The sequence below is a fragment of the Bemisia tabaci genome, chromosome 6 (assembly GCF_918797505.1).
Source record: "Bemisia tabaci chromosome 6, PGI_BMITA_v3".
NCBI lineage: Eukaryota > Metazoa > Arthropoda > Insecta > Hemiptera > Aleyrodidae > Bemisia > Bemisia tabaci.
The window spans coordinates 27,112,872-27,134,631 of record NC_092798.1 but is presented as its reverse complement, the minus strand read 5'-3'; the positions used below and the strand labels follow the sequence as shown (position 1 = coordinate 27,134,631).

General features: G+C 37.9%; 2 protein-coding genes across 3 annotated transcripts; one reads left to right on the top strand and one right to left on the bottom strand.

The window, feature by feature from the left end:
* Positions 1 to 8: 8 nt before the first annotated feature.
* Mccc1 (Methylcrotonoyl-CoA carboxylase 1) lies at positions 9 to 15,333 on the bottom strand. The gene is made up of 14 exons (XM_072302020.1): positions 15,155 to 15,333; positions 14,160 to 14,352; positions 12,462 to 12,679; positions 11,785 to 11,932; positions 8,551 to 8,784; positions 6,594 to 6,746; positions 6,219 to 6,278; positions 5,523 to 5,694; positions 5,162 to 5,283; positions 3,764 to 3,913; positions 2,156 to 2,306; positions 1,664 to 1,863; positions 816 to 995; positions 9 to 147 (listed from the first exon to the last, which is right to left on the bottom strand). Exons 1-14 carry the CDS (start codon positions 15,184 to 15,186, stop codon positions 43 to 45), a joined length of 2,118 nt encoding a protein of 705 aa, XP_072158121.1. The 5' UTR covers positions 15,187 to 15,333; the 3' UTR covers positions 9 to 42.
* A 1,091-nt stretch (positions 15,334 to 16,424) lies between these two features.
* Positions 16,425 to 20,400, top strand: LOC140224783 (5-formyltetrahydrofolate cyclo-ligase-like). 2 transcript variants are annotated; one of them, XM_072301435.1, is made up of 5 exons: positions 16,425 to 16,638; positions 17,170 to 17,297; positions 18,337 to 18,464; positions 18,918 to 19,045; positions 19,591 to 20,400. In XM_072301435.1, exons 1-5 carry the CDS (start codon positions 16,440 to 16,442, stop codon positions 19,881 to 19,883), a joined length of 876 nt encoding a protein of 291 aa, XP_072157536.1. In that variant the 5' UTR covers positions 16,425 to 16,439; the 3' UTR covers positions 19,884 to 20,400. The 2 variants fall into 2 exon arrangements, with proteins under 2 accessions (XP_072157536.1, XP_072157537.1); XM_072301436.1 differs by having other exon boundaries at positions 16,548 to 16,733.
* The last annotated feature ends 1,360 nt before the right edge of the window (positions 20,401 to 21,760 follow it).

Here is a 21,760-nt window from a genome sequence, read left to right as displayed (position 1 = left end):
GTCTGAAGAAGGCAGTCAAAATATGTGTAATTTTTATTATTCTCATGACTCATCTAATCTGATAACTGGTACATTTTTACCAATATTGTCGCCTGATGAAAACATCACCTCCTTGATTTTTCCACTCGCTGGTGCTTTGATCACAAACTGGAACAGCAGGAAGTTAATTATTAATTCATCATCTCCCTAGAAACAATTATTAGGCATTTTAAACTATTTCAACCTTTTAGTTGAGTTCACATGCACACACATCATCTTAGCCATCGTCTTAGCCTTTCTCATCTTTCCCTCTCTGAAAAAGATCAAGTAATTTTCAGCCCCAAAAGAATGAATCGGCTAACTGCTCTTTTTAATTGATGAACAAATGGATTGCATTTTGCAAAAAGGAACCACTAGCATTGCAATAATGCTAAGATTGTGCAACTTCATCCTTTGTAATACAATTGCGGAAATTGTGAAAAACTATGAAATTTAGATGGTAATTTTTGTCTTAAATTTACAGTTTTTAGCCAGTAAAATAGAAACTATTGGGGACAATCGGGTTTTTCCTCCAAGACAAAAGAAGTTGCACAATCTTAGCAACATTGCAATGCTAGTGGTTCCTTTTTGCAAAATGCAATCCAAATAATATTAGATGCCAGTCATCAATCTTTAATTTCATTTATCTATGTTTAGTTTTTCAAATCTCATTCATAGAAAATTTGTGGAATTGTTTTGTCATTAACTTGGGCCTCTAACTCATAATGTCCACTGTGTTGGGCTGTAATCTACGTATATGTATTGAAATTTTATCAGACATTGAAAAATTTCTTTACCTCCATTTTCATTGCAATTACAACCATCACAGGATCATCAGCTTTCACAATATCACCAGGCTTCACAAAAACTCGATCCACCACTCCTGGCATCGGAGAGACTGCTCCTTTCGGTTGATCTCTCTCTTGTTCTGTAAAATCGTGTAGTGGACTATCGAGATCGAACGTAAAATGACCATTCTGTGGAAAAAAAATAAGTAGAATCAACCCTTCCTACTACATTAAGATAGCTCCCTAAATCGTTTTCAAGTGTTACTTTTGAGGATAATGCAAATAATTAAGCAGGTTGTTTAATTTTTTTTCCTTTTTTTTTTACCCGCGCAAAGAGCTTTGTGATAGGAAATTTTAAAGTCTTCACTATTATACAGCTTTAATGCAAAATTAAAAATTAAAATTACCCAGCTGATACCTAAACTGTTTGGAAAATAAGTAAAAAATGTATCAGGATCAGCCACCATTTGTGATTAATTTTAGTAAAGAAAAAAATTGGTAATGTTTTTTCCTCTCTCATTTTCGAGAGAATTACACATATGATGTGATTCCCTGATATTCTACAAGACTGACACCAATTTTATTTGAATATTCGTTGACAATTCAGTCATGAAGAGGTACAAATTGTTATTCAGACTTGCTCTGTGTTTCTCTGTGCCCAAATAGAAGGGAACACAAAATTTTATCTCCAAAAATCTTCAATTTCGACTTTAAAAATTATGAAGAAAGATCCTGATCATGATCAGATCTTCAGAAATAAAAGTGCTGTATAAGCGTGTATTGAATTAATTTCATGTACAAGTGTGAAAGGAAGAGGGTTGTTGAGAACCCCTCTTGAGTTTTATATGCTCACTTACTTTCGTGAATATATGGAAATTCTCCATCGATTTATGCACCATCTTACTCCTATAAATCCTACCATTGAACAACAGCTCAAAACTCAGCTTATCCTTATCTGAGGCTTTTATGGCTCCCTTCACTTCAATTTCTTTCGGATCGTTCTCGAATTTAACCTGGAAATTTGCTCCTTGATTAGTTGTAACTTCTAGTGTCTGATCTGTGAAATTATAGAAGAAAACGATATGAGTCTCAAAAATGTGCTCTTAGTTTATGAGAGAAAGGAAAAATTAAATCAAATCCCAAAATAGAAAGTAAAGAAATATGTAATGAAAAATTAATGAAATCTGGAAATGTTAGACATCTTTTATTTTCCTCTTCATTTAAAGCAGCTTAGATGCATTTCAATTCAGTTTTTTAAGTTTTTCCAAAGATAATATTATCAGGATGCATTTAACCCCAAATACTTTAAAGCTTCAAATCTTTTCCTTTCTTTTAAATGAATTTCTTACCGATGTGCTTGTTTCGTATTTTAAAAGTTCTCCTTCTTGGCTGGTTTACTCTGAAGCCTGGCTCCAGATCAAACACTGAAAGAGACCCATTTGACAGCAGAGCATTTTCACGTAGTTGAGAATTTTCATGCAGAATTTTACCAACAGCAGCCTGGAATCATGTATCATAACAATCATTTATCATATATGTTAATCGCGCAATATTGTCCAACCAAACCTAAGATATGGCAGGTAGAGGGTTGCAAGTAAACAAACATCCAGAGAAATTGATCCAATGTATAAAGTTACCTATGTTATATTCACTTACTGTTTTTACGGTTGAAAACATTTAATTGAAATGCAATCCAACAATCTCTAATAGCACAGTAATTAACTCAAATAATATGATTGAAATCCGAATTGTTTGACCCAAGGTGACAATAGGCGTTCATCTATTTGAAAAATTTGCCTTCGTGCGTGCAGGTTCTTTTTCCTGCGAATGACAGGGGGATTAAGGGGATGGCCACATGGGCCGCGGCCCATGGCGGCAAAATGTAGGGAGCGGCAAATTTTGCAATCTTTTTGAATGTAGGTATCAAAGAAAAAGAAGAAAAAAGCGGATTCAGAAAATAAATTACAACCGAGAAATTGCGACAAAATCTCTCACTTCCTGAGAGTAAAAGTATATTTAACATCTAATGTTGTCGTCTTTCGGTGGTACAAGAGACAACACCTTTAATTAGTCGAGTTAAGAGAGAAACCAAACACGCAATTTGACCTTGAGCGGAGCGGCGCAGAGAGCAATGATGACGAGGACTGAAATGAAAAGGAGAAGCCTTCGGCGCGGCGGTCGGCATGAAACGCATACCTAGCGCCTACAAGACTGCATGAATACTTCACGCATTGCGTCAATCACACTGCGGTCAGCAGCAGTCGGCGTGAAACGCATAGCGCCTACAAGACTTCATGAATACTTCACGCATTGCGCCAAACACAGGGCGGTCGGCGCGGCGCGGCACAGCGGCAGAAGTTAAAATTATTAAACTGTATTTATGTTTGTTCTTTCATAATTTTTTCGTTCGTTTGTTATGAATGGAAGGCCTTGTCCACACAGGGATAGGTTTACAGAACTTAACTTTCTCGTATAGTTCCGTCAACTTCCGTTAGTGTTGACAGGGCTTTCACAAAAAATGTGCCCAACACGAGCGAACACGTCTCATACAGTCATACACCCCTCTCCCACCTCTCACTTAACGAATTAGAAGGGGGCGGAAAAATACAGGCGGCCCATGGGCAGCAAGAAGGTAAATCCGGCCGTGGCGAATGGTCGTATGTGAATCACTAAATACAAAAAGGGCACATGTCCAGAAAACCAAATTGTTCAGGAGACACGAAAAAACTGTTTATTTCGTGGTAGATATTTTTTGGAAAGTCGTTATGTTTAAAAAAATATCTACCACGAAATAAACAGTTTTTTGTGTCTCCTGAACAATTTGGTTTTCTGGACATGTGCCCTTTTTGTATTTAGTGATTCATGTATAAGATTTGAAGTAAATTAATTTTTAGGAGTGGATTTTACAAGGAAAGATTTTACCTTTGATGATCTGGTGAGGAAGCTTTAGTACACACCTGAATGATATCTTCTTTCATAGGCTTATCTACTGATAAAAGAGAGTCAGAATGTGACTCAATGAATCCTGTGTGGACGTCTCCAGCAATTAAATCGGGGTGCTCGCACAATCTCCGCAGAAAGTTAATGTTTACATCAAGACCCAGAATCTGGAAAAAGTTAGAATCTTAATCAGTTAGTTTTTTAAGAACAGAAAAATTAATAACATAGAATTGCATCAGCTTTTCCAATCAGAATTTAAAATAACTATCTATACTATAAGCTCCAAGACCTCCTAATTTTGCGAAACTGGTAACGCTTAGTTCCAGCGTTCTACCGGGCCGATTTTTATGATTTTTGCGGCTATCGACGGACAATTGTCTCTAGATAAGCCAACTTTTTTCAGATTTTCAAAATATGGCCCAGGTTTTTTTATATTACGTGGTAAAGTTGCGAATTCTCCCATTTAAACAATGTAAATTTATACTTTTTGTCATAGTTCGTTTGAGCGTTCTACCGGGCCGATGTCCATGATTTTTGCGTAAATCGACAGGTAATAGGCCCTAGATGAGCCCGCTTTAATCAGATTTTGGAAAAAGGACCCAGGTTTTTTTAAAATCACGTTATAAAAGTGAGTGAGTTTACAGAATGCTCCGGTACTGCTACCGCTATGCGCGGGAGGATGCGCAGTGGTCGAGGAGGTTGCGCAGTAGCTGTGTAGCCTGCGCATCAGCTCTACACTTATCTACACAAGATTCGCACGTGCGTCCTCACGTCGAGAGGTGGCTGAGTCGTCTAAGACGACGAATGCGTCTACTGTGAACTCGGTGTGGATTCGATCCCCGACTCATGAGATCTTGATTATTACCTGACTATCGTTGTTCATTGTTTTACTGCAATATTTCATCAAGCAGTCATTCCAAAACGCGTCCTTTTAATTTGAAGGTAATTTTAAGTAAAGTTTAAAATTAAAGTATACCTCATATCGTAATTTTTTAGGGGAAAAATAAAACTAACACTGATAGGAGGGTAAAAATAGGGCCGCGAAGCGGCCCATTGATGGCGCGGAGCGCCTTCAGGGGGTTGGGCCGCGTAGCGGCCAGGGGGCGTAGCCCCCTAGTGTTTTTATATAAAACGATCGTAAAAACGTGTCCGTGCTTATTTTTAAAAAATGGAACGCAATGGCAGTAAGAGCTTTGATCACAAGAGAGCTTAGGCAAAGCAATCTGTACCACCTGATTTAACGATTACAATTATTTTACTTTAATTTTATAAATTTCCAATTTAGTATAATTGAAGAAGGTAGCTATCTGGAACAATTTCGCTCATCTTCTTAAAAATGATCAATTCTTATGATATGGGAAGAACGATTTATTTTCCCGCTGCAAGAGATCAAAAGTATATTTTTGCGCACTTACATGATAATTTTCTAAACTTGATTTGAGCCTTTTTAAAGCAGCCACTCGAGTTGGAGCCCATACTACTAATTTTGAAATCATGGGGTCATAATGAACTGAAATTTCATCACCTTCCCGCACTCCTAAAATCCCAAAAAGATTATAATGATCAGTGGCTAGTGCAATAATTTTAAGATTTAAAAATAAAAATATGTAAAAAGCTACTAATAGTTCATGCAGCTGGTTCAAATCTTGGACATAATGGAAAGTGTTGCAGCTATAATGCTTTCTGTAAATTTGAATTCATCTTTATTGGTGACAATTCTCGTTATCAATGAAAGAAATGCTGGTCTATATACCATCTATGTAAATGCCTATCTACCTGTTTCAATTCGAATATCTGGGGAAGGTTCAGGTGTGTCCAAATGAAGTAGAGGCCCAGCGCTGGGCAAGAATCCACTTTCTGTATCTTCAGCATAAATTCGGGCTTCAAAAGAGTGCCCATTCAGTTTAATTTCATCTTGTGTCAAAGGTAGTCGTTTATTACTGGCAACCTTTAAAAAATAGAGAAGAAAAGGTATCATCAAATTACTTTCAAAAATTACCTGTCCTCCCTAACTAGGTAATTGTTGTTTTTTTAAGTCGCCTCCACTTGAAGCTGTATGATGTTAAGTAAGTGCTAAATACATTTAAACAAAGAAGAAATAAGTTCTTTGCAAGTAAGCATGTGAGTAATTGGGCTGCAATGCAGATTCCAAAGAAGGAAAAGCTCTGTTGAAGTTACTACTTTTGCCTACTTAGGACTTGAAGGCGTATCGCGCTCTGCTGTTTTCTTGATAGGATGAAACTACGCTCCGCTCAACGGCTGTAAACGTGTATCGCCTTCAATTCGTCGGTTAGGCAAATAATGGTCCATAAGAGTCGAAATAGTTGTATTCTTGAACGTGGACTTGAAATTTCGTTGATTTTCGTTTTTTCATGGTATTTCCTTTAGAGGGTAAAAGTCCCAAGGTAAATGATCAATAATTGGTGCATCTAATTACGTAAGAGGGTTGATAGAGACTGTCGAGTAACTTACTTGAAGTTGCCATTCTACCAAATCCAATCCAGTTATCATTTCTGTGACCGGATGCTCAACCTGGGAAAAAGAAAAACAATTTTGAAGTAGGTACCTTTTCTTTTCAGGATCAGACAATGTTTTTAAAAAATCAAATGCACATGGTGTGTAGGTACAAATTTTCTTAAAAATTTTTGCACGAAGTTCTGCTACGAATCCTCAACGAATGCGGGATGACTCATACATTCTAAAATCTCCTTGTTAGTAACCATGAATTTTATTACATGTTGTGTACAGTGGTTTTGATCCTCCCTGAAATCGCACTCGTATTATTCACCTTAAGCTCATCTGCCAAAACTCCTACAAGAAAAAATTGTTAATACCTTCAAATATTACCTGTAATCTCGTATTCATTTCCATGAAGTAGAATTTTCCACTCGCTGAATCCAGAATAAATTCCACTGTGCCGGCTCCTACGTAGTTTACTGCTAATGCCGCTCGAACTGCTGCCTCGCCTATATCTCTTCTTTGCTCCTCCGACAAACCAGGCTACAATTTATTAAATTCAAATCATTTATTAAAATTTAAACAAAGATCACCTGAATTCATCATTGTATGATGTGTTTTAAAGTGTGAATAAAGTTCCGCATTTTATTGCCGGTGCAAACTGACCAGTGTGAAAGCGTCAAATTAAATTTTCCCGCCAAAAGAATCTCACAGCATTTCAGTTCAAAAGTGCAACCTAATTTTCACGCCATACTTAAGTGACAACGAGAGAATGGAGCCATCCGCTAACATGCGGCTGCTTTCGCGTGGCTGAAATCGATGGCTGAAGTCAAAAAACGCGTAACTCAATCGCAGTTTTGTACGTATCCGGCCATTTTTTATTTTTTGAGAAGTGAACCGTCCTATATTTTCTCGCGACATTTTGTGTGAATTTGTCTTCCTCATTGAATAATATTCACAGACAATTTCAAGGAGTTATTTCGAAAATAATTCATTAGTACCTAACAATAAAGAAAAAAAAACCTCGAAACTTTGAAGGAGAGTATTAAATGATATTTCTAGTTCTTTTAATAAAGCAAACAAAATAGTCTAATTGAAGTAACATAATTGAAGATTGTATAAAATTTGTAATAAATATACACACTTTTCAACTTCAGTCATCCACATACGCTCCTGATCGTTTAAAATCATCGGTCTTTCTGTAGTTTGGTTTTCTCGAGGGTTTTTGAGACATTGTGCTGAACAGAATCGAGACGTTGAAAATATAATCGAGCTCTGAAAATTCCGCGGCTTTGTGAGCAGTTCAAGTCTTAAACAGCCACTTGCGACTTCATAAATCATACATTTTTCTCGAACATCCTCTCATTTCATTAATTTTAGTCCACTTTTTTCTCTAAATGTTTGGATGGATTTGAATGTTCATCCCACCAGGGCCGAATTCACCTACTTGCCGCCCGTGGGACGCCTGTATTTTGCCGCCCCCTTCTCATTCGTTTTGAAACATCGATAAAAACTGTCAAGTGAACGTGCAGCAGGGAGGGAGGGGTGCATAAGACGCGTTTACTCGTGTTGGACACATTTTTTGCGAAGCCCTGTCAACATTACCAGCAAAAGTTCACGGAACTTTGCGCGAAAGTTAAGTTCCGTGAACCTATCTCTGTGTGAACAAGGCCTTCCGTTTATAAGAAATGAACGAAATAATTATGAAAGAACAAACTGACCGCTCTGTGTTTGACGCAATGCGTGAAGCATTCCTGCAGTCAAATAGACGCTGTGCGTTTCACACCGACCGCTTCTGAACGCGCTGTGTTTGACGCAATGCGTGAAGTATTCATGCAGTCTTGCAGGCGCTATGCGCTTCACGCCGACCGCTGCTGACCGCTCTGCGTTTGACGCAATGCGTGAAGTATTCATGAAGTCTTGTAGGCGCTATACGTTTCATGCCGACCGCCGCGCCGCTCCGTTCCAGGTTAAATTGCGTGTTTTGGTTTCTCTCTTAACTCGGCTAATTAAAGGTCTTGTAATACTTTTACCCTCAGGAAATGAAAGATTCTGTCGCCTTTTCTTGTTCGTAATTTATTGTCTGAATCCGATTTCTTTTCTTTTTTTTTGATACATACATTAAAAAAATTGCAAAATTTGCCGCCATGGGCCGCGGTCCATGTGGCCATCCCCTTAATCCGGCCCTGCACCGCACGAGTTTTATTTTTCAATGCACATTGAAAAAAGATAGGTAGTTAAAATGAGCATCATTAATCTGAAAATAATCGTCCTATAATCAGAAGTTTCAATCCTCTAAACATTGAAGGAATATAACCTCCCTGCCTCTTCCTTTTAAGAAACTCACCGCTGGTGCTTCTTCAATAACTTTCTGATGTCTTCGCTGAATACTGCAGTCTCTTTCGAACAAATAAACGCAATTTCCGAATTTGTCAGCAAAAACTTGAACTTCTACGTGTCTAGGCGAACTGATATATTTCTCGATCAATACATTGTCGTCACCAAAGGAACTAAGAGATTCCCGCTTTGCTGATTCAAGTTGTGCCTCGAATTCATTTTCATCCTGAGCGATTCGCATCCCCTGGAAAAAGTTTAAAAAAAATTACACAAAATTCTCTCTCAAACTAGGTGTGAGTACAATAACCTCACGGAGAAAGCAGAATGTCGATTGAAATTAAATGGCCAAGTATGGAAACACGTAAATTCACTGGCGGCGTTGCCAATTTCCGAAAACACTCTCCTTTTTCCTTGATTAAATAAAAAAATGTGTTTTCGAACGATTGTCCAGCACCATGCACGGTGAAAAAAAATTGTTCTAGCATATGCCCCGTGGATTTTAAATTGAGGTAGGTAACCGAACTAGGCACATAACCCAAGTAGCATTTTTCAACGGAAAAATCGCGATTTTATCGCCGATAAAATCGCGATTATCTTCGATTTTATCGGCGATAAAATCGCTAGGATCATCAACATCTGAGCGATTATCCTCGATCTTTTCGCGATTTTACTGCGATTTTATCGGCCCGAAAAAATTGCGATTTTATCGCGATAAGATCGAGGATAATCACTCAGATTTTGATGATCCTGGCGATTTTATCACCGATAACATCGCCAAAAAAAGGGGTTAACGTTGTTAGCCGACTGCCGTAAGGTTCCGCCATCAGGTCCTTTGACGAAGTCGAGCGTAAAATCCCCGGTGCCCCCGCGGGGATTCGAACCCCAATCGCTACGGCGGAAGGCCAGCACTGTACCACTAGGCTATGGCCTCTATATGAATAACGAGTGCGAATTGAAGCCTCTTATACATGGATCGGCGCCTCGCAGCCTTACAACTTATGTCTTTGCGTTGACTGACACCGAGTTTTCATTGGATTTTATTTTTTTTTTTTTTATTTTCCCTCCTCTGTATTTCATTTCATACCTTGAAATACGGTTGGTAAAATAAGGTTCTATTGGTAATCTCATCATTTTTTCTCTGTAAATAATGGTGAGATGGCAAAGTTACCGATGGACCTTGGTAAAAACGCCAATATTTTTTATCGACTGTGGTAGAATTACCGAGATTAAATGGTGAAGTTACCGAGAATTGATTACCAATAAAAGTGTTATTCTTACCTGAAAAAATCAGTAAAAATACCGGGTTTTAGGTACGCTTACCAGTCTGTCTTTGTAACATTACCAATAGGTAATTGATAAAAAAAATGAGATGGTTAAGTTACCAACGGACCTTGGTAAAAACGGCGGCGGCGCGGCGGCATAGAAACATCTTTCATATGCATCATTCATGCGTTAGTGGGCGTTGATGAAAAATTGCAATTAATTGCAATTTTTTCTCTATAAAATCGCGTTCGATAAAATCGCGATTTTATTGCAATTTATCGCGATTTTTCTCCCGATAATATTGCGATAAATCGCCGTCGATAAAATCGCGATTTTATCGCAATTTATCGCGATTTTTTATCCGATAATAATCCAATAAATCGCGTCGTCGATAAAATCGCGATACATTCTCCGATTAAATCGCAATTTATCGCGATCACTGCTACTTGGGAACCAGAATTTTATTTGCTTACAATTAGCCGAGGAAGGAGGGCAGACTCCCCTTACAATAAGGCGGATCCAGCATCCATGTTTCAGGGATCCTTCTCCCCAGGAAAATTTGAAAAATACCTTTTTTTGCTTTCGAGGGATCCCTTCAAGCCACACCCCCCCCCCCTCCCCCAACTAGTTGCCTTGACCGAACTTTATATAGAATCGCCTTTTGATTCAAGGATTCAATAATCAAAGTATTTGGTAGCCATTTTGGAGTATCGTATTTTCTACCATATACTTCGGTTATCTGACCCTGGTAAAAATTGGCGATAAGAGCTTCGTTTCAAAATACCATAGGAATTCTTATAGCCGGCTAAAGAAGGCTACAGAAAATCATATAGCTAGCTGTAGAATGCGGGAAAAATCATACGGCCGGACTATACGATGCGATAAAAAATTATGCAGCCGGGCTATAGTTCCTATCGCCGGGCTTTACACTTTATCGCCTGGCTGTTGCTTTTTCGCCATCGATTATAAAAGGCTATAAGAAATTGTGTAGAAATCCGTGTGCTTTGGAAATCATTAAGTTTGATACGGAATCACCTTAATATTTACAAAACACACGTTATATTTTCTTTTAATACACATTTTTTTCATCAATTAAAACGAGAATAATCCATACAGGATGTGCAAACATTTTAAAATCATGAGTTGAATAACGCTGACTCCGCCAGATTAAATATTAGAGCCTAACACAAAGCGGAACGGCGACGCACCGGCGCCTCCAAACCTAACAGGGATACTTCACGCATTGCGCAACGCGTGAAGTATCCCTGTTAGGTTTGTAGGCGCCATGCGCGTTACGCGCTGGCTGCCCGCCTGCCGCACCGCAGCATGCTAAGGCGCTTGAAGCAACTATTTCACACCAGAGGTATTGCACAGTATCATACGAAACTGAAGGCGCTCTAATATATTAGGAATGGCAGGCATCCATCAAAAGTACGGAGCTTTCCTCGCAAAATAAATCAAGGTACTACGGCCCAAAAAGAGGGCAATGGTCCAAAAACTCACTAAGTCCTAGCATCCGTAATTAGTGACGTTTAGCGTATACTTTATCGCCTGGCTGTGAGTTGCTTAATCGCCATCGACTATAAAAGGCTATAAGAAATTGTGTAGCCGGCTATAGAAGCTATTGGGAATCTCACAGCCGGCCGTAGGTCTGTGGTATTTTGGAACACAGATTCTACTGCCAATTTTTACCAGGGGAATCGTAAACTTCGAATACTCACACCGATATAACTGTTATGGGTGATGTAAATCACATCTTAATTGCAGCATCAATCAAAGTTTACCCCCGAGTCCCGAGTCGACTGTGGGAAAAATACGTTCTCTTGTCAAGATTACAAGCCGTAGAGGTAGCTATGAAGTCGTTTTCCCTTTGAATAATTGAAAGAGGGCGAACATTTTGAAATGCAACGGCTGCAATTGAGATATCAGTCATTTAAGGTCAACATAAAAATAGAGGTTTATTTGAAAAAAATCCCAATACCTTTCCACCACCTCCACACACTGCCTTTATCATTACTGGAAATCCGATCGACTCGGCTTCCGTGAGCAGTTTATGAATGGATTGATCCTCTCCGTGATAACCTTGAATTACTGGAACTCCGGCTTTGATCATGATGGCCTTTGAAGTGCTGTAAGAACAGAGAAAAACATAAAAACATTTAAAAAAAAAAAAAAAAAAGTAGAGAAAATCATCCCCCATTGAAGTCTGCCCCCTATCAGAAATATACTTGGCTCCTCTAAAATAATGTGAGGTATTTTGCTAAATGAATGTGTAAGATATTTTAAACTTTTGAAATACTTCTATCAGTTTGTTAGTAGGAGTAACTCAAAATTGCTCTTAAGACGACTCGATTTTTCAAAATTTTCCGTAGGGGGCTCTTGGACCCCCCTTTGAGGCGAAGGAAATTCCCTGAATCCCCCTTTGGAACCGAGAAATTTACATGAATTAAAAAGGTGAATAACAACAATGAACAAGGTAACAAGGTTTACATGAATTAACAAGGTGATTTTTAATGTTCCTTGGACCCCTTTAAACATATTTAGCTCATTTTCTTTTCTTTTAATTTTTTATTTTGCTTTTGTGAGTAAGTCGAGAACGCGTCTAACTTCTACTGAAAAAAATATAGCAGAGGTAACGTAAAATATTGATGAATAAACCTTTTGATACCCATGTCTCTGATAGCAGACGGAGGTGGTCCAATGAACGTTATACCAGCGTCCTGACAGAGCTCAGCGAATTCCGCATTTTCCGACAAAAATCCGTATCCGGGATGGATTCCCTGACAGTTTGCCTGTTTCGCGGTCTCTATAATTTTCGCTTTATTCAGGTAACTCAGAGTAGAGGCAGCTGGTCCAATGTGAAACGCTTCATCGGCCTGCAGACAATGATACGTAAAACCATCAGATTAAAGTTAAAGAAGCGCCTTCAAATATATGGGATACAGCTTTGCATACACGTCAATAATAGGCATACTGTGTAGTGCACAAAACTGTCCGCGAAGAAAATTTGGATTTTCTCTCGAATCAAAATGTTTTCTGCTCATACAAGCGACTTCTTTGATGTAAGTATCTTTCCTCCATTATTCAAAATGAATCGATTCTTGGCGACAAATTCAAAAATATTTCTGCTAAAAATCTGGTCACTTTATTTCCAATACCACGTATGACGGTTTTCAACTCTGCAGGTTTCTTTTTCCAATTATCGAAGGAGGATGGTTGCCCACTATTCAAAATTTTGCTTGTTTTGGTCGAAAGAAAATACATCGAAACATATGCAAAGAGGTGAGTAATACCTAGTGCTCATCTAGGAATAAACAGGAGTAATCGCAAACTATGAAAAGTCGCTTTGAAGATACGCTACACAGGCTGAAATGTAATTTATTTGAGGGGGGGGGGGATTATGAACACAACACTTGTGAAACACAATACCGTCGCAGTGTAGATACCCATTTCGTGTACTTTGTATTTCGAACTTTCGCATACTGCAAAAGTTCGTATCTCGGTTGCGGTGTTTCAAAATCTCCGCCTCTAATTTATATTTCAAAACCAGAGACCAAACCAACATCATATGGCTTTAAATTTCCAAAGAACATTCTTCACCTGGAGAAGAAAAATCAGCGAAGTTTTGAGGACAAGTCGTCTCGTAGTTTCCCATGTGGAAAATAAAGTATGACTGGAAGTCTACAATGCCGCAAACCGAGATACGGATTTCTGCAGTTTCACCATAGATTCCTCCATCTTAGCCATCGATACTCAAAATGTAAAAGCTCATTGGTCGTATAGGTATGATATGGACCGCGTCAAGCAGCGACAGGAACCAAGCCGTATTAGCTAGTGCCAAATTTAATTGGGAAATTTGATTTTTTGAAAACTTTAGTTCGGATTTTTGTGCAAAGTTCAGTGAATTTTCTGCATAGTACGAAGCAAATTCCTTAAAATTTTCGAAGGAATCCGCACAAACGTTCTCTTGTAAAAAATTAAATTGCCCAGTTAATTTTGGCAATAGCTAATGTGACTTCGTTCCTTTCTGCTGAACGCGGTGCATATCGACGGTGAAACTACCAAACCACGTATCTCGTTTGCGGTGTTTGAAAATCTACGCTCACATTTTATTTTTTTGAAGTAGACCAAATCAATATCATTCCTTGAAATTTTCACGGAATTTTCTCCGCACAAAGAGGAAAAATCACAGAAATTTTCAAGACCGGATGTCAAGTAGTTTTTCATTTAAAAAATAAAGTATGACAGGAAGTCTGCGACGTCGCAAACCGAGATACGTGGTTTGGTAGTTTCACCGTCGATATGTTGTGAGTTCGGTTGTTTACCGAAACTTTTAAAAAATACCTTCTACTTTACCTGGGAAACGTGCATAGCTTTGGCGTCGGCATCGCTGAAGACAGCCACGGTTTCAACTCCGAGCCTTCGAGCCGTTCTAATCACGCGACATGCAATTTCCCCTCGATTGGCGATTAGAATTTTGTTCATTTCACCACTCGATCTGCTCACCGAAAGGCTTAGAAGTCTGCGAGCTGCTGTGTTTACTTCATCGCTGCAAACAAGTAAAATAATACACAGATTACCACACAGGAATAAAAAAAAAGCACAAAATAAAATCAAACAATTTCTTTGTGAAAATTTAAAAAAATATCAATGGACAGTGGCATTTCTAAATAAACAGGGTAAAAATTAAATACCTCAAAACGTTCATTTCCATCAAAATTCACTGCAAAACACAGTGCACACATATAGATAATTGAAAAAAGAATCTGTTCGAACCTTATTCAAATCCATACTGAGCATTAAACGGAGCGACATGCACACAAGTTGGACCAATTTAGCGCCACCATAATATCTATTAAATAAAATAAGGTATATAGTTGTGAAACATTTCAATTACTTGCAAACATATTTGTCCATACTTAATAATAAAGTTCATGTCGGTACTCTGGGAATTTATGCTGATTGTGAGTTACTTTCGAAAGTAATTTTGCAGGTGAAAACGTCATAAAAGCGTTTAAGGTATTCTTAATCAGAGATGTATTGACGCGAGGAGTTTCTACCATGGAATCATGTAATGCAATAATGATGGAAAGAGACTGATCTAAAAGTTTTGAGCGACTGTCAAGTGTTTTTGTATTTTTTATGCCAATCTAAAAGTTTCAAGTACATAAAGCCGAAACATTTTTACTGTCTGTGCCTGTACCTACGTCTGTTTACTCTCTTCTCTTTATTGCGTTTGAACGTGAAAAATTATCTCGTAAAAATTTGGTATTAAGTAGCTTGGTTCATAATAAGACATTGGAGGTTACGTATAATACAAATGCATAAAATAATCATTAAAAATAACTCACATCCGGTGAAATCGCCGCTGAATAGCTTTCATGCCTAACTCTGCAAAATAAGTATATGAAAACAATAAATATGTCACAATTGAACTAGGAAACAATTTTTCCGGGCGAATATTAAAAATTGTTGGAATGAAACTTCACAGCTGACGAAGATGCGTGATCCAGCGGTAGACACGAAGCAAACTGATTGTGAGAGTATCTTATCGTGTCAAAATACAAGTCGCTCATTCATTCTCGTTTGTCGGACTTCCTTATCAATTTTTGGTTATCGTGTAAGGTGAGAATAATACACGTAGCGGGTATTCTCGTCATCTTATCTCTAACGATATTTGAACAAAGTATTATATTATGTCATTGCTCTTGCACTTAATTATAATTAAATACCTCTATTTTAACAACTTAAAAAAGTCTTATTTGATTTTAATCGGTTCAACGATTACAAGCCATGAGGCTGTGGTGCAGGAAGTTCCTCGGACTACGCATTTTCAAGCAACCAGGGATTCAGCCACAAGCTATGATATTGCGCGTTTGCGCAGTAATTTTAATAACCCAAAATTAGCGCGCTCTCAATAGTTCCCTAAAAATTAAACGCAATCGCATCCATTTTTTAAAAATTCAATGCTTCTGCGGTAAATTTATTTTAAAAAAAACAACATAAAATACCGCTTTTGCGGTAAATTTATAAAAAAAAACAACAACATAAAATAACGCGTTCGCAGTATTTTTTTTCAAAAATTCACAGCTTACACAGTCATTCTCTCAAAAATTCAATGCTTTTGGACTGGTTTTGTAAAAAATGTCAACATCCTTGTCATTAGATGTTGTAAGAATCCGTGTGTCGAGCACTTCCTCTTGCGAATAAAACCAATTTTTTGATTCGTAAAACCGGGCTTCTTTCATCAGTTCTTTTAACCTCATACATTCTGTTACACTGACCGAAAGTTAGGTGCGGCGACGAACCGAACAGTTGGGATGATATAGAACACCATGTTCTCCTTCATTTTGTGAAGATGCAATTTTATTTTTTTGAAAGTTAAAATACTTGTATCAGGTGTTCGGCCCCATCCAACTTTTCTACTACGCGTTAAAATCTCTGAGTCAGTGGAAAAGAAACATAGCTCTTTGTCATTGTTGTGAATATACGAGAAATTTTCATCCCTCCATATCATGACTGTGACGGGATATGTGCAAAGGGACCTCATCTTCCGGAAGAAAATTTCTGAAACTTTGAACTTAGCACGAAAAACGATCGCAAAAGCGCCTGCAAATCTGTACTGATACTTCAAGCATGGCGCCGCGCGCCGTCTACCCGAGCGTCTGCTTTCTCTATTCGATGCGACTAAATTCTCTTATCATCCTGATGACAAATCATTCTCTAAAATCAAAACAATGCTGCAACGACAAACGTAGCTCAGAAACTATCATTATGTCGACGTCGGTACGGCTGGAGTCTCGAATTCCATTTAATTTTGACAGTTTATCACGATGTAAGCTCATTATTGTAAGATGAAAGACATAATAAATACACACATTTTAATAGGAACAGTTTTTGTGCTTTCACCAATTTTATGTATCAACGAAAGTGAGTAATTTATCAACATACATTTGGACTGCATTTTGCAATTTGGAACTATAAATTCTAGCCCGGTTTAAAAATAACGTATGTGCCATTACTTTCCCTATGCACATAAGTGTTTTTTTTTCAGATGAGCCAGAATTTATAGTTCCAAATTGCAAAATGCAGTCCATTTATCGCAGTCATATCAAGCATCATGGGAGCCAGTGAAAGTTTCCTCCAGTTTTCATCTCTTCAAAAATTTCAATTTTCTCCGACCAGCATGCCTCCCGCCTCAAACCATACAACTTTAAAGCCAAGTACTACAAAAACTGCTGAATTCAGTTAAACAACAACACATTTTTACACTCAAATTTTGCCCAATTGCCCTTTGTGGCTTATAACAGAATTATTTTACGGTCATATTTGTTTAAAATATGAGGTCTGATTTCTTTTCCCTCAGCTCGAAAACAAATGAGCCCAGAAGAGACCAGAACTGTGCGTATGTTTCTTCGTTGGGAAATGATTGATAAGTTTAAAGCCTTGGAGCATTATGAGCATGTTCTCGAATCTTGGACAATCACTATAAGCGTAAGTTTTAAATACAGATTTTTCAAGTGTTAAGTTTGCGTCTATTGCGGGTCGCACTAAGTTAGTTTTAAGTATTTATAATTATACTATAAGCTCTACCAATTGCAAAAAAAGCAGGGTTGGTGCAACAAATTCTGACGCGGATTTGTTTGAACCCTATCGGGTTGTTTTGGTACGTTCAAAAGATACTAAAGATGTTATCAGTCATTTAAATGAGAACAATTGAAAAATTACTCTTGTGAAAACCAGAGAATTTTGGCGTGCAGCATAAGAGGGAGGTGTCTCAATGGCCAAAGTGAAACAGCAAGTATTTCAACTGCAATGTTTCAAAATTTCCATTTCTATTTTATTTTTTCGAAAAAAAACCCAAAAAAAGAAAGAAGAAAAAAAAACAAGCCAGCCCTATGGTAAGAAATTGGTACAGAATATTATGCTAACAGATAGGAAAAATCAATAAAATTTGTCTATGAATTACGTTGACTAATTTTCCAAAGAAAAAAATAAAGTATGACAGGAAGCTTAAGCAACGTCGCAAACGGAGATACGTGGTTTTTCACTTTGGCCATCGATATGAGCTCTGAAACTACGCGAGTATTTGGTTCAAGAGTAGAAAATTTTATTCAAAAAGTCATCTTGCTTACACCTCTATTTTCTATGCCAGTAGGTTTCTAAAGTCTATTTTAAGCTTCCATCATGACATAAAATGTTAGGTACCGTAAGAAGAGAACCTTATCTGTCCAAATTAAAATTTTATCCTACGTAATTAATTACTTTTGTACTGCAACGAGAATAATGCTGCAAAGGAAGCAGAAACCGTCAAGAGAAGCAGTTTTCTTGTGATCATAACCAAAATATTTTGAGTGAAGACGGTAACTGAAAAAATCGACCATCTTATTCCGTTGCATTGCGTCGCGTTGCTGCCGTTCTCCGTGAATCTTTACTCTACACGATCATACAGTAAGTGTGCAATATTGTTCAACGGGTAGCTAGGCTTTCTTTTTCAACCCTGATGATGCTTTTTTAATCTTATCCACTTTAGCTCTTTAATCTACCCGCGTTCAACAAAAGTAAAAGTTTCGCCGTGTATCTTGAGAGGAAAGCTGAGCCAAACACTACCAATATTCTCGCAAAGCTGTTTGAAGCGAAGAAACGCGTCTATGTGCCGAGGTGAGATAGCTGAACGTTCCATTAGTCTAATTCTAGTCGGGTGTGGGAACGAACTTTTCTCTAGTCAAAACAACCCTTTTTTTATAGACAGACCTATAGAGCAGGTCGGTATACATACATACATCAGCTTACTGGACTGAAGATCAGGCTTCTTTAGGTATCATAATTTCTTCAATCTCTACTCGGGTTGACTTGGGGCTTTCTGATTAAGGGCTGTTGAGCAAACCAAAATAGTTTACGATATAAAAACGCTATATTCTTGTCTAATAGTATTTTTAGAATTTCTCATTAATTTTTCCTCCCAAAAAATATTTTAAAAAAACTTGGGTGAACTATGTTACTTTCTTTTTTTTTCTTTAGAATTCATTATTCGCAATTAATTCATGCAGGCACATTTACCGATGCAGATATTTAAAGTTTTTTGGATTGAAACTGTTTGTTCCTTTTATACAGTTATGCTTTTCATGGCCTAGAAATGATCAGAGTGCGAACTTTGAAGGAGGTGCAGAAGCTGAGGGAAGATAGACGTGGAAAGACAGAACTATCCAGAAGAAAGAGAGAAGAGGCTCTATCGAATAAAGGTGAGACTCCGATACCTCAACAAGACAAGACAATTGGTAAATTTTTTTAAATTTTACCAATTTAACGACTCGTGTAGTGGTTTAGACTCCTGTATAACATTTTCTCAAGACAAGACAAATATGTCAATGGGTATAGATATCTTGGAATACAAACAGCAGTCTGGTGAAAGTCGTCATTGTTGTTTTCAAAATAGATGAATGATGTATGAGATCAGATCTAAGATGCAAAATTTACGAGCCAAAAAATTTTAGTCTTGCATATGTAGAATGTTAGTAGGTAGGTTACTTTTTAAGCGTTCAGCGTTGTCTATTGCTTTGTCTATAAATTACAATAATCGACCCGCTTAACTTATGTACCCCTCATCTAGCTTATCATCGCCCCTCTGACGTAAGGGTGTATCTCAATTTCCACGTGAGCCCTGTTTCACATATACATCCTTGCTTTCTGGAGCTTACACGAAAATCGAGGTACGCTCTTACGTTTGAGGAGCGACGTTATGTAGTCCTTTTTTGTTCTCCTAAGTGTCAATTTTTTTACGTTTCAGGAGGTTTAGACATGATAATTATGCCTGGTATAGCTTTTACCCGCTCAGGCAGGAGAATGGGCAGCGGAAAGTGTCTTATGTTCGACTATGTGATGAAAGCCAGGCGACAGGGTTGGCCAATCTTGGTTGGTCTGGCATATAAGCACCAAGTGGTCGAAGATTTTCCCCCTGCAGCCAAGGACCTTAAACTAGACTATGTCTTGGACTCTGTGCATGCCGATCATTTCGAGGATTACGAAGAGAGGTTGGCGAAACTTGAGGCTAAGTACAAGCCGCTCAACGAGAGTCGTTGAATCTAGAGTACCTGTATACAGGAGAGTATTGCCATCTCTGTGCCGCTCTCTGATTGGTTCATCAGTTTCAGGCTATCATTGAGCTCCAAAGTTGGACCAATGTAAACAAACCGGACCCAGAGGAACACGTATTGTCGGCTGAGAAACGAACGGTAATCACACTCAAAGCTTAATTTTCGGCAAAAATATTCATCAAAGTTCAATCTGAACTCAATTCAGAAATTGATCATAAAACATTTCTATCGCACCCAAAATCACGTCTGGAACTTTGTAGAACTTTTTCGCCCTCTTGTTTGTTTACATTGGGCCAAACTAGGAGCGGAGGGGATGGGGTTTGTTTACATTGGTCCAGCTTTGGGGCTGTGTGATAGCCGACCAATGAGAGAGCGGCACACTTTTTATGTGGTAAAAGGAATGAGATGGGAATACTCTCCCGTATACAGGTACTCTAGTTGAATCAGTCTGAGTGCCTAGGAAGTCGTCCACAGAATACACGACGCTCTCGGGGGGGGGGGGGGGGGGGGGGTGCCTGAGTCTTCGTCATTGAGGGGTGATGGCCACACATAAACTCGAAATAGTATTTCATTATGCTTTATTTTATTGTATGTTTTTTTAAATTGTTTATCCAATGATTCATTTAATTTATGAATTTGTTCTATTTTTTTAAATGTCTCCTTTTTTCTTTAAATTTGTTATAAGAATTCGGACCAATCATTTTCAGCTTATTCATTTTTTCCACGAATAACCAAAAAAAAGGAGGAAATAGTAAAGTTTATCGGTGATTCTTTTCTTCTCTTTTTGAGAGGAATTTTGTACTTTTTTCAAGGGAATTTAGGCCAATTTTGAGCCAAATTGGAGGGGATCGGTTTTTGGACGTGGTTAAGTAAAAATAGAATGGCCCATATAACCTTCTCCTGGTACGTACCTAACAATTCCACTTTTTTTTCCTTTTCTCTCCTTTTGATTGCGATGTAATATTTATACTTTTGAATTAATTAGACTAAATTTTGCCTTTGGAATTTACCATTTCTGACTCGTTCCAAAAGCAACATATCTGCTGTCAAATTCTCTACGGAGATGAGTGCTTATGAAAAGACCCGAAAGATTAGTTCCTTATTTTCAAAATGTAATCCAATTGACGATCATGCCTGATATAAACTTTTTACTACCGTTAGCAGGAGGTAAAGTATCTTTACTAAAACACGCAACTGATTGGTGTGTTTTCATTCATGTTTGCTCAAAATTGCGTCCTCTAGGAATTTTAATCAGAAGATTTGTACCTTGAATCTTGTTTTTTGAGAACACATAGCTGGTGCGGCAACAAGCGCAGCGCTCGTAAGTCGTGACGCGACGCAACGGAGAGACGGGTTTACATAGTGCCTTCATATCTCCGAGATACCGCAACATATACACGAACCTTTTCGTTGCATCCTTCATCCAGTGGTTTTGGGAATAGATGAATGAAGGGGCCAAGAGTAACGGAGGAAAAACGACAAATAAACTACAGCAAACTACGACAAAGTGTCAGTGTCATTTAATTTACCTCATTAGAGTTATCCTCCATTTCAATGCAACGAGTAAGAATGATCGTTGCATCTTCCGTTTCAGAATTGAAAGCTACGAGCCTCTCATAAGGTACGTTGTTTTAATTTTTTGAATTGACACAATTTCTGATCACTCAACCGTGCAATTTTGCATATAAAATATTGTAAATGGAATATTTTCAGTAGGAAAAACCGAATCATCAAATAATGAAGGATTATAATCTTCTCTCGTTATCATAACTACGACGGATTGAGAACTTTAGAGTAACTGGTCATCAAATTTTTGACTTATAGTCATTCATTTTTGTTAACCTCACGCCATAAATTAAAAGT

Bases quoted from the DNA above. Each gene is read 5' to 3' on its own strand.
- Mccc1 (XM_072302020.1), bottom strand. From the start codon at position 15,186: ATGAAAGCTATTCAGCGGCGATTTCACCGGAT. The intron at 6,279-6,593 runs GTAATATTTGAA...TCTTTTTCCCAG, and splicing joins AAATGAATACGAGATTACAG to GTTGAGCATCCGGTCACAGA. The intron at 996-1,663 runs GTAAGTGAGCAT...TTTTTTCCACAG, and splicing joins ATTTCCATATATTCACGAAA to AATGGTCATTTTACGTTCGA.
- LOC140224783 (XM_072301435.1), top strand. From the start codon at position 16,440: ATGGCGCCGCGCGCCGTCTACCCGAGCGTCTGCTTTCTCTATTCGATG. The intron at 17,298-18,336 runs GTAAGTTTTAAA...TATCCACTTTAG, and splicing joins CTTGGACAATCACTATAAGC to CTCTTTAATCTACCCGCGTT. The intron at 18,465-18,917 runs GTGAGATAGCTG...CCTTTTATACAG, and splicing joins AAACGCGTCTATGTGCCGAG to TTATGCTTTTCATGGCCTAG.